The sequence below is a fragment of the Urtica dioica genome, chromosome 4 (genome assembly GCF_054948205.1).
Source record: "Urtica dioica subsp. dioica isolate 48M chromosome 4, U.dioica_male_clone48M_v1_H2, whole genome shotgun sequence".
NCBI lineage: Eukaryota > Viridiplantae > Streptophyta > Magnoliopsida > Rosales > Urticaceae > Urtica > Urtica dioica.
In genome coordinates, this window is record NC_142759.1 from 48983457 (window position 1) to 48995856 (window position 12400).

Sequence of the window (12400 nt, forward strand, 5' to 3'; positions counted from 1 at the left end):
TAACATTATATCTCTTCCCAATATCTTCAAACATCATATCTAGACAGTGTGCAGCGCAAGGTGTCCATTACACATTGTACTTACGTTGTAATTTCAAACTGACACTCTTGTAGTTTGAACCGTTGTCGGTCACAATTTGGACGACATTGTGTCTTCTGATTTCTTTGACCACGTCTCTCAATATTCCGTAGATGTACTCCCCTGTCTTCGTATGATTGGATGCATCAATGTACCTCCAGAACACCGTTGCACCAGCACAATATACCATAATGTTGATGATGTTGAGTTTGGTCGGCCCTGTCCAACCATCAGTGAGTATGGTGCATATATTTTGCCCACCGCTTCTTTTGTTCTTCAATGTAGTTCTCCGCGTCTGCAACCTCCATATCGAGGTACTTGTTATGAATTTCATACGATGATTGTATAGGAACATTAGGACATGCAATATGCCAATATACATCACGTTAACGTTTCAAGAACACATGTGATGCGACAATATGAAAATATAATTAGTGGTGACGAATTGAGGATTACCTATATCTTGAGCGGTCGCTATCATGTTTTTGAACTCATGCGAGTCTGCCTTACTCGCCGGCACATGTTGGTGAACAAAAAATTTGGTTATAGATCTTTCGAGCCACGTTTTCTTCTTCGGCTCCACCATCTCGTCAATTTTTTTTTTCCTTAACACTCGCAGACTTATATAATGATGGAGCAGCCGGTGGAGCTTTTGCTGCAGAACCACTACCGGGCCCCGACATCGTCCGAGCCTCTCATTCTGTCTGAGCCGCCTCTTGTCGTGACATCTTCATCACTGATCGTAATTGGGCTTCGTAGTTTTCTTCTTCATCTGATTCGTCAACGTCAACATTTTTATTCAATGTCTTGCGAATCGTAGAGGCCAACGACTGTTTCTTCTTCTTTTTTCGACATGCCCAACACGTAAACCTCGCATCTCTGCCTATAGTTCAGGAGGAACTTTTTCACAGATCTTGCACTCTTGGTTGGGTCTATATGGGCTAGGTGGTTTTTCACTCTGGTGATGCCGCCGCCTCCCATAACGTGATTGCAAAATATACATTGGTGCGCACTACTTTTTTCGGGCACGGGCGTACAGTACCTCCTAGCTGGATCGGGGGCTGACATTCTTGGAAGTTGTAACCTACAAATTAAGTACTGAAACTAACAATCATTAACGTAATCACCTTTAGTAAATTAAATTCGACCAACAATCATGAATCATATTCACAAACTCTAACATATATACAAACTCTAACATATTCCTGAATCTAAATTAACATATTCCCGGATCTAAATGAAAATTTAAAATAATTCATAACAAATTCGGAATAAAACAATAATGGTTTTAACTATATGATTTTAACCATAATCATCACTAACTAATCAAAAAATTCAAAGATTAATTCGGATTAATAAAAAAAAATTAGAAAACATGAACACAAAGTCTAAAATTGAAAACAAAGCATAAGAATTTCGGAGTAAATCAATAAACAAGTTCAACATAACTATAATCATCACTAACTAAAATTACAAAAGAATTCGGATTAATAAAAAAAAAATAGAAAACATGAACATAAACTCAAAATCAATACTACATTCATGTTCACAACTACCAATTTATACTTAATCTTCAAAAATTATCAAGAAATTTCAAAAAATAAACTCAAACTCATCACAATTCCTATCCTCGTCGGGAAGTTTATCATTACCTGTGCAAACCGGCGGGATCTGGTGAACTTTTGCCTTCGTCGAGTCGGGAAGATGACGGCACGGCGGGATTCGGGCGGGATTGCAGAAGAAATGCTCTGGTTCGCAGTGGAAAATTGAAGACCAAATCCCGACTTTTTTTTTCATTTTTTTGGGGGGTTTTCCGGGTTTTATACCCGGTTTTTCATTAAATTTACATTGAACCAAACCGGGAAGTTGGAACCGGGTTCCTGTCTGGTTCCCGGTCCGGTTCTCCCGGAATCACCGGAAACTTCCGGTTTTACACCTTCTGGTGCCGAGGTCTTCAAAAAAAGGGAATCGGACTCGTTCCCGTCCGGTTCTTCTAGGATTTAAATCCCTGGTTTAAGAGGTATTTTTGTCCGTTTTGGATACAAAAGTCCTTTTTGGATATTTTATTAAGTTATGGTCTAATCTTGATATTTAATCAATTACTAAGTCCACTTGATGAAATTTCTCATTACTTATACCTTGAAATTTTAAATTCTAAAGGGAAATGGCCGGATGTAGTAGTGTTTGTAATGATTTGGACCAAAATGTAGAGTTTCTTGTTTTGGACACTTTTAGTAGTTGTTGAAGTGAGCAAGTACATATTTGCCCTTGAGTTAATTTTTTGTTTTGAAAATACCCATTTCCCAAATACCGAGTATATCAAAATCAAAACGAAATTGAAACCCATTTTCATCTCCTTCTTCGCGCGTATCTAAAACCCTCACCCAGTTCGCCTAAATCGCCGGGTGCCCTCCCCCACGTCGCCGAAATCCCGGGATCTGTCACCCACGTCGCCGAAATCGCCGGGGCCGTTTCTAATCTCTCCTAAAAATCTCAAGTTTGTTGCTCATTATTCTTTCAAATCTCTACGAATCCCATTTTTTGAAACCCAAAATCGCAGAAAATGACGGCCAAAAAACGCGCGCCGGTTCGGAAGAGTCCGAGGACGATGAAGAAAGCTCCGGCGCCGCTGAAGAAAAATCTTTCTCCGGCCAAGAAGCCAACAAAGTCTCGAGTGAAGAAACCAAAACCGGTCATTGACTCACCGGCGTCAAATTCAGATGAGACATCGCAATTTCAACTCAGAAAACGAAAACCAACTGTAAATGAGGTAAATTTCTTCACTTTGAGTGTTTTGGGTAACTTTTTTATGCCATGCAAAACTGAATTTGGGTTATTATTTAGATTTCGTTGATCTACATTTTCTGTGTTTTGAAAACTGCATAGGTTATAATTTCTGTAATTGTAGACATTTAAAGCTATAGTTCATAGAATTGTATATGTTTATGTCTACAATTTCACACCATTTTGTTGTTGTAGACTATTTTTCGACATCTACAATAGCTGTAATTGTAGACTTTTATTTCTAGAATTTTTGTGAATGTAGCCATTTATATGAACTGTAGATGTAAATGGCTACAGTCATCAGAATTGTAGACATAAAGGTATACAATTTCAGAAATCGTAGACTCTTTTTTGTATGAGTACTGTTTGTGTAGATATAAGTCTGGTGATATGTGTAGATTTTCATGTTTTTTTCTTCACTTATGAAGTAAATTTCTTCACTTTGAGCGTTTGGGGTAACTTTTTTATAGCATGCAAAGATGAGTTTAGGTTATTATTCATGTGATTGTAGAATGTTTGATCTACATTTATAGTGTTTTAAAAACTTAATAGGTTATAAATTCTGTAGTTGTAAACATTTATAGCTATAGTCACTAGAATTGTAGATGTTTATGTCTATAGTTTCACACCATTTTGTTGTTGTAGACTATTTTTTTCGACATCTAAAATTTCTGGAATTGTATAGTTTTATGTCTAGAATTTTTGTGAATGTAGCCATTTATATAGCTATTTATATGAACTGTAGATATAAATGGCTACAGTCACGCGAACTGTAGACATAAAAGTCTATAATTTCAGAAATTGTAGACATAATAGTCTACAATTCCAGACATTGTAGACATAACAGTCTACAATTCTGGAAATTATAGACATAACAGTCTACAATTTCAGAAATTGTAGACTGGTTTTTGTATGAGCACTTTTGTGTAGATATAATTCTGGTGATATGAGGAGTGTTTGTGTAGATTTTCATGTTTTTTTCTTGGCATATGCAGGGATTTCTGAGGTTTGTTGCCGAAGAACAGATTGTCGACCATAATTTCAGCTTCTTCGGCGCATTGGACAAGTTTGAGGAGACGATGGCCATGTCTCCTGAGGAGAAGGAGTTGTTTAGTGCGTCATGTTTCGGCCAGTTCCTTGATCATCCAAAAATCACCAAATCATCTAAGATTATTAATCACCTGTTGATGAGGGTTGGTGATTTTGAGGGGGTCGAGTCAGATGACGCGATCTACATAGAGATTGGTGGGGAACCGAGACCTTTTACAGCAAAGCAGTTCGCGGAGATAACTGGTCTTCGCTACGTCGATGACTACAGCCCCTGTGACGTGGAGATTACCGATGTGGAAGGTAGCTTGTTCAAAGAAATCTTCCTTGGAGGCGTCGTGAAGAATCGGGGAGTGTTGACGTCAATGCTAAGTAAAAGCAAGTCTTGGGAGAACACTCAAAAGCGAGTGAAGTTGTTACTACTTCACTTCCTGACGAACATTCTCCTCGCCGCTCCGGCTCACACCCCGATACAAAACATGTCTTGGGCAATGCTTGTCGAGGACTTGGATGAATTCAACAAACATCCATGGGGGAACGTGGCGTGGAATTTCTTCCACGGACAGGTGCGGAAGTATGTTATGAAGATGGCCTCCAAGGCGGAGTCGAAGCAAAAAATCAACTTCCCGGGTTTCGTCTACCCGCTTCAAGTCTGGGCGTACGAGTGCCTGCCTGTGCTGACTGCTCTAAAGCTCTGCCAACAAGTGTCTGAAACCGCCGTACCACTTATGCGGCGGTGGAAAACAAATGCGCATGTCTTGGATTCAAGACTGAAGGAGATTAATTTCCAGGATGTAGAATTCAGACCACTTGGCGCTGAGGTTGAGGATATACTCCCTCAGAAGAAGAAGCAGAAGTTTAAGCAGAATCATGTACTTTCCCTCGCGTCCACCTCCACCTCGAGGTCCAACAATGATGATTCACGGGTGAGTACATTACCTTCCTATATATCTACAATAACCACTACTGTAGATATTCAGGTCTACAATTTGTACCAATTGTAGACGTAAATGTCTACAATCAGTTCAATTGTAGACGTCAATGTCTACATTCATAAATTGTAGACGTAATTGTCTACAATCAGTTGTATTGTAAACGTCAATGTATACACTGTTTTGATATATTGTCCATTTTCTAACCTTACAGACCCAACTTAAGCTCATAGAGCTGGAAGATTCAATCCTTCAGTTGAAGGCTGAATGGACAGGGTTTAAGGCCGCCAATGAAGTTTTCAAGAACGAGATTAGGGGAATTGTCAAAGCTCTCTCGGCGAAGATTGATCCACAGCCGGAGAAGAACAACAACAAGGAAGCACAAAGTGAAACAGAGACGGGGACAGAAAGTGAAACCGAGTCCGAGACCGAGTCCGATGGTGATGGTAAGCCAGACAACAAGCCAGATGCCACACCAGTGAAGGAAACGGTCGTTGAAAAAAAAAATGAAAGTGAGAGTGAATATGAAACTGACTCTGATGATGAATCAGAGACAGAAGAAGACGAAGAAAAAAACAAGGTAAATTACTGACTGAAATTGTAGACCTATACGTTTACACTTTCTGAAATTGTAGACTTTTAAGTCTACAATTACTAAAACTGTAGACTTAGAAGTATACAATTTCAGAAATTGTAGACCTATAAGTATACAATTTCAGAAATTGTAGACCTATAAGTATACAATAAATGAAATTGTAGACTTAAAAGTCTACAATTACTGAAATTGTAGACTTATAAGTACACAATGACTGCAATCGTAGAATGGATTTTAAGTAGACAATAATTGATATTGTAGACTGTTTGAACTTGTTGATTGTTTGTCTAGGGAAAAGAGGAAAAGGAAGAGGAAAAGAAAGATGAGAAGGAAGAAGAAGAGAAGACAGAAGAAGAAGAAAACAACAAGGTAAATTACTGACTGAAATTGTAGACTTACACTTTCTACAATAGTAGACTTTTAAGTCTACAATTACTGACACTGTAGACCTAGAAGTATACAATTTCTGAAATTGTAGACTTCAAAGTCTACAATTACAGAAATTGTAGACTTATAAGTACACAATGACTGCAATCGTAGAATTGATTTTAAGTAGACAATAACTGATATTGTAGACTGTTTGAACTTGTTGATTGTTTGTATAGGGAAAAGAGGAAAAGGAAGAGGAAGAGAAGACAGAAGAAGAAGAAAACAACGACGGGGACAAGCCCGACGACAACGACGGGGACAAACCCGACGAAAACGACGGGGACAAGCCCGAAGGGGACAAGCCCGACGGAGACAAGCCCGAAGGGGACAAGCCCGAAGGGGACAAGCCCGAAGGGGACAAGCCCGACGGGGACAAGCCCGACGGAGACAAGCCCGAAGGGGACAAGCCCGAAGGGGACAAGCCCGAAGGGGACAAGCCCGAAGGGGACAAGCCCGACGGGGACAAGCCCGACGGAGACAAGCCCGACGGAGACAAGCCCGAAGGGGACAAGCCCGAAGGGGACAAGCCCGATGGGGACAAGCCCGACGGAGACAAGCCCGATGGGGACAACCCCGAAGGGACGAATGAAGACAAGAAAGAAGACCAAGTTGGTCAAGAAGAGTATGTACTTCCGTGTTTTTCTGAAACGGAATCAGAAAAAAGAGAAAGGTTGGACCGTCAAGAAAAACTACTTGAGGAAGAGGCATGGGATGATAGCCAACCATGGTTTTATGGTACGGTTCCAGAAGGCAAAACTAGAGCGCAAATTGAGGAAGAGTTGTATGCCGCAAAGAAGTTGGCAGAACAACATATTATCATTGAGGACTTACCTCAAATTGAGGATGAGTTGTATGCCGCAAAGAAGTTGGCAGAACAACATATTATCATTGAGGACTCACCTCAAATTGAGGATGAGTTGTGTGCCGCAAAGACGCCGAAAGAGAAACAAATTCTCATTGTCGACTCACCTCAAAAACCGAGAAGTAGAGTACCTCCGAAAAGGTACATTTATACATAAATTGTAGTCAGTTATACAATCAATTGTAGTCATTTATACAATCAATTGTAGACATTCGTGAAATTGTAGACATTCATGACATTGTAGACATACATGAAATTGTAGACATACATGAAATTGTAGACATTCGTAAAATTGTAGACATACCTGAAATTGTAGACATGTATGTTTACAGTTTAGAACAGTGTAAATAGATTTTTGACATAGTTATTTGTTTGATTTGACAGGTTTACACCGACTTCGATGCCACGACCATACGTTAAGTTCACGAAAGATCAGAAACGACCCGCAAAGATCCCGCTATCTGGTATTTTCATTGTGCCAACAGATGAAGAGACTACAATCATGGAAAAGTGGATTGGGGTTGGGTTTCGAAAAAATTACAAATCATTGCCGCCCGGTTCCGCAGTTTACAAGAAGGAGAGTGAGGGCTTGCCGGGAAATTGGAACTTTAACGTACAGGTCGTCACAAGCAAAACCTTCTTTTATACCCTCTGGACACCGGCGGCATGGCTGAGTGACGAGGTGAGTGTAATTATAGTGTGACATATTTGTACAGTTATACATCAATTGTAGGCTTATATGTCTACAATTTCCTGGATTGTAGTGTAATTGTAGACTTTTTTTTTTTTTTGTAGCATATCGACATTGCCATGTACTACTTGGGCAAGAAGCGGAAGTATGGTCAAATGTCACAGAAGTTCACCATAATGGACGGGTTTTTTTATAGTTACGCCGATGAGGCATATGACAAATGGAAAGCGTGCACCGACAAGGATGAATTTAACTGGAAGAAGGAAACCCGCATCTTGGACTACATTACTGCTGATATTGAGTGTCAACTTCATTCATGGCCATGGGTGGAGGTTGATTATATCTACGTCCCTTGTTGTATCAAGAAGTTGTCTCATTGGGTCCTTGTGGTAGCTCATCTAAAGTCACGGAAGCTAATGGTCTACGACTCCATGTCCAAGAGCAAAAGGAGCCACAAATCCGTGATGACCCACCTGCTCAGACTCGCTGAAATCATCCCAATTGTTCTGTGTTCGATTAATGCTTTCGACGGATTAGGCATCGAAGACACAAGCTCGGCGGCGTTCAGCCTTGAGAACCATGATGCTATGCCACAACAAGAGAATGGGTAATGCCCTCCGCTAGAATTCTTGTGTATTTCATATTTTTTTTATACTAAACTAACATATATATTTGCAGCGGAGATTGTGGCATGTTCGTGATCAAGACAGTTGAGTACTTGACCCACGGCGTACACATGTCTAATTTAGACGCATCCCTCATGAACATGTTTAGGCGGAAGCTCACGATTGATTTATTCCGTCATGGGGCGGTGAAACTTGCGACCGGCTACGGATCTGACGACGAGTTTCCGACATCTAAGGACTAGATTTTTATGTTTACATGAACTCAATCTCAAACTATGAAGTTACTTTTAAAACTATGTTTTATATTTTTGTATGGCTTTGTATGACAATTTGAAGCATGAATTCCTAAACAGTGCTATCTATCTTGGTATGGTTTGTTTTGTTATGGCTACAGTCGTCGTGATTGTAGACATATATATCTACAGTTTGACATTATAGGTCTACAATCATAACAACTGTAGACATTAATGTCTACATTCACTACAACTGATAGCTTTTGTTTTGTTATGGCCGTGTCTAAAGATCTGTACAGTGATGTCTACAGTCGTCGTGATTGTAGACATATATATCTACAATTTGACATTTTACGTCTACACAACAACTGTAGACATTAATGTCTACATTCACTACAACTGATAGCTTTTGTTTTGTTATGTCTAAAGATGTGTACAGTGATGTCTACAATCGTCGTGATTGTAGACATATATATCTACAGTTTGACATTTTATGTCTACAATCACAACAACTGTAGACATTAATGTCTACATTCACCACAACTGGTAGACAATGAAGTCTATAATTTGAACAACTTCTATCATGTAATGTATTCAAGACGTAAAAAAGACATAATTTTATCATATAAGTCGTCATTCAAACTCCAAAACAGAGTAAATACACTCCAAGTTCCAAAAAGACATTAAATACACATTCAAAGGCGTACACTCAGCCGGAATTTGAGAAGTACATGTGTATGTTGGACTCTGAAAATCCGGAAATAATTCATCCATTCCTCTCCGACAAAGGAACTGGACTGCTGCATGTAGTCCGGTTGTGACCAACTTCTACACACCGCGAACACTTCCTACGAATAGGCTCTTCCCCTTGAGAAGGTATACGTCTCTTCTTCGGTCTACCTGCGGCACGTGCTCTGTGTGTTGGAGGCTGAATTACAAAATTTGCGACCTCAGGGGGAATAATCCACGTCTGAATATTACCATGGGGATGGTGGACACCTGCATAACTTGCCCTCCAATACTCTGCAGTATAGTAAGGCGAAATATATCCCTCAACCGCAAGGTTACGATGTCCACACGCAGCAATACCATGAGCACATATGAAACTGTCAAGTTGAAATTCCCGACACGAGCATGTTTTTTCGTGCAAATTGACAGCCCACGTGTTTCCATCTCTGTCACCTACCTCAAACTCGAGGAATGATGATGGCCTCACCTAGAATAAAAGAATAATTAGAGTAAGTCATGTACGTGTAGACATATAACTACAATTGTAGACGTAGATGTCTATAAATACCTGTAACTGTAGACTTCAATGTCATTGTAGACATCAATGTCTATAGTTTTATACAAATTGTGGACATCAATGTATATAATCACTACCAATTGTAGACATACATCATCTACAATCACTGCTAATTGTAGACATAAATGTCTACAATCATCACAATTGTAGATTACGTATGTCTACAGTTAGAACACAATACTGAATAAAATACAAAAAGATCAACATACCGGCATTCCACAAGCTGCAGCATAGTTTGTCTCTAGTTTCTTCTGGGCCTCTTTGGTCAATAACGTTGTTGTTTTTGTTGCCAACTCTCTACGTTCGTGATACCATCCTAGACTTCTTTCCCGCAACCAGTCGAACAACTTAGAAATAGGAAACTCTCTAGGCTTAACGTTGAACGCATTCAATGATTCTGCGTTGTTGTTCGTCATGATATCGTACCTGTTTTCACGAAAACAAGATCGTGCCCACCTTTGATACCCAACCTCCTTCTCCAGGTATGGGCGTATTTCTGGATTTTCAGAGTCCAACATACACATGTACTTCTCAAATTCCGGCTGAGTGTACGCCTTTGCTGCGGCGTAAAATTTCCACTTCACTTGCTTTGTTATGCTCCCTTTGAATGTGGTCTTCAAGTTACCAAGCAAATGATGTACGCAAAAACCGTGTTCACGGGTTGGATACACCTCCTTGACTGCATTAACTATTCCTTGGTGCCTATCAGATACAATTACCGTATGCTCCCTATCCCTAATAGCGTCCTTCACCTTTCTCAAGAAGTAAATCCAAGTCTCATTAGATTCATTAGAACCATGAAAGAAGGCGAGTGGAAATATTTGTTCATTTCCGTCCATGGCACACGCTGTATACAAAGTTCCTTTGTAATAGTTCTTCAAGAAAGTTGCATCAACAATGATAATAGGCCTGCAATACTTCCAACCCCTCCTCCACGGGCTAAGTGACATGAAGAAGCTAACGAACTGATTATTCGACCCCGTAGTGACAAGGTCAAAGAGAGAACCTGGATTTTTAGTCTCGATCATGTACATCAACTTAGGTAGGAACGCGTAGGACTCTGCTTCGGTGCCGTAAAGGGACTTAAGAGCTTTTCCTCTCGACCGCCACGCTTTTTTGTATGACATACGAACTCCGTAATCCATTTGCATGTAATTAATGATCTCCTTTGGTTTACACAATCCCAACGTCGGATCTATGCACTTGTGCTTCACAACCTCTCCCACTACTTTGGATGTGGCTTGAGGATGATATCCTTGTCTTTCATTTATAGGACAAATATGTTCACTCTCAAACCTGAATAAGAAAATTCCAAATTAAACATTACTTTCAATTTATATGTATAATTGTAATAAAAACTCTCATAAACTGTAGACTTATAAGTCTACAATTAACGATAATTGTAGAGATATATGTCTACAGTTTCAGTAACTGTGTACTTATAATATCTACAATTGTTTTCAATTATAGAATTGCAAGTCTATAATTTATGTAAACTGTAGACTTGCATGTCTACTCATGGAGTAGTTTGTAGACATGTAAACTAACAATTATTCTATTATGGCAACCTAATAATTACCTTTTAATCCTAAAAATCGGAGAGCTGGGAATTCTAACTGCTCGAACACTCCATTTACAATGCTCTCCCGGACAAACTACATGGAGACATTCTTTAGATGAATACTTTGTCCGAAACGTACAGTGTTTGTTAATGGCATACAAACTCAATTGTTTTTGCAACACCAATTTGCTAGCATACATTCCATGAAGCTTGAGTGTCACAGGGGAATTGATATCCAGCACTTGCTCATCGCTACTTGGATGAGGAGGAGGAGGATGAGCGGACTGCCTACGTGGAGGAGGCGGAGGATGGGACTCTCTACATGGAGGAGGCGGAGTAGGAGGAGTCTGTCTAGGTGGTCGAGGAGGGGATTCTCTACATTCTTCCGTTGCATCGTAGAAAGTATTCATGTCCTCAAGTCCCTGCGTTGGCTCAACCGTGTTAGGAGTTGATCTAAATCCTGGAGAAACTACGCTATCCCACGCTGCCTCATGCCCTTCCCGTGGCTCTTCAGATATTTCCAAAATCATATGAAATCTTCCGACGTCAGGTATCGTTTTCCTCAAATACAAATAAGCTTTCAATTGACCGTTGTCTTTAATCTCAACAGGTTTACATGCACCGTCAATCAAGTACTTCAAACCGATCCTGTGAGTTGATGGGGAAAGGCCAAGCTCCGCGAACAAAATCTGCATCAAACTAGGGTAGTTCACCGAAGACGACACCATAATACCCAAATTTCCTCCCTCGACGTATACTGTGGGTTCGACCCATGTACCACTGTGTTTCAAAAATATATATATTTCGGACATTCCTGCATAGGAGAAACGCATATCTGATTTTGTTATTATCATGTATGAAAAAAATTAAATGTCTACAATGAGAATATTTGTAGAAATGTATATCTACAATTACACCAATGAAGTGTAATTGTAGATATACTGTCTACAATTATTGTAATTGTAGATATACTGTCTACAACTGTAGACATACAGGTCTACACCTTCAGCTGTTGTAGACTAATACGTCTACAACAACGGAAGTTGTAGACCTATATGTCTACAATTACAACATGTCTACAGTCTACAATTTTAGAGACTGTAGACATGTATGTCTACAATTCAAGAACGCGAAAAACAATGAAGAACAACACACAAACAAACCCAGCAACAAACAACACAGAGACGGCGGGTAATGGCACCAACAAACCCAGAACGACACAGACCTAAAACCCAGACAAACGCACGAAAACAAAG

At 39.8% G+C, this 12400-nt stretch overlaps 1 protein-coding gene across 1 annotated transcript; it reads left to right on the plus strand.

Annotated features, from left to right (window-relative positions):
* The first annotated feature begins 2641 nt into the window (after positions 1-2641).
* Positions 2642-8286, plus strand: LOC149401804 (uncharacterized). The gene is made up of 9 exons (XM_089610893.1): positions 2642-2848; positions 2965-2976; positions 3858-4835; positions 5056-5421; positions 5728-5805; positions 6042-6868; positions 7112-7409; positions 7523-8025; positions 8097-8286. Exons 1-9 carry the CDS (start codon positions 2642-2644, stop codon positions 8284-8286), a joined length of 3459 nt encoding a protein of 1152 aa, XP_089467019.1.
* Positions 8287-12400: the final 4114 nt, after the last annotated feature.

What these genes read in the sequence shown, in the direction of transcription:
- LOC149401804 (XM_089610893.1), top strand. Translation starts at nt 2,642, where the DNA reads ATGACGGCCAAAAAACGCGCGCCGGTTCGGAAGAGTCCGAGGACGATG. An exon ending in CCAACAATGATGATTCACGG is followed by an intron (nt 4,836 to 5,055) that starts GTGAGTACATTA and finishes CTAACCTTACAG; the next exon opens with ACCCAACTTAAGCTCATAGA. An exon ending in AAGACGAAGAAAAAAACAAG is followed by an intron (nt 5,422 to 5,727) that starts GTAAATTACTGA and finishes TTGTTTGTCTAG; the next exon opens with GGAAAAGAGGAAAAGGAAGA.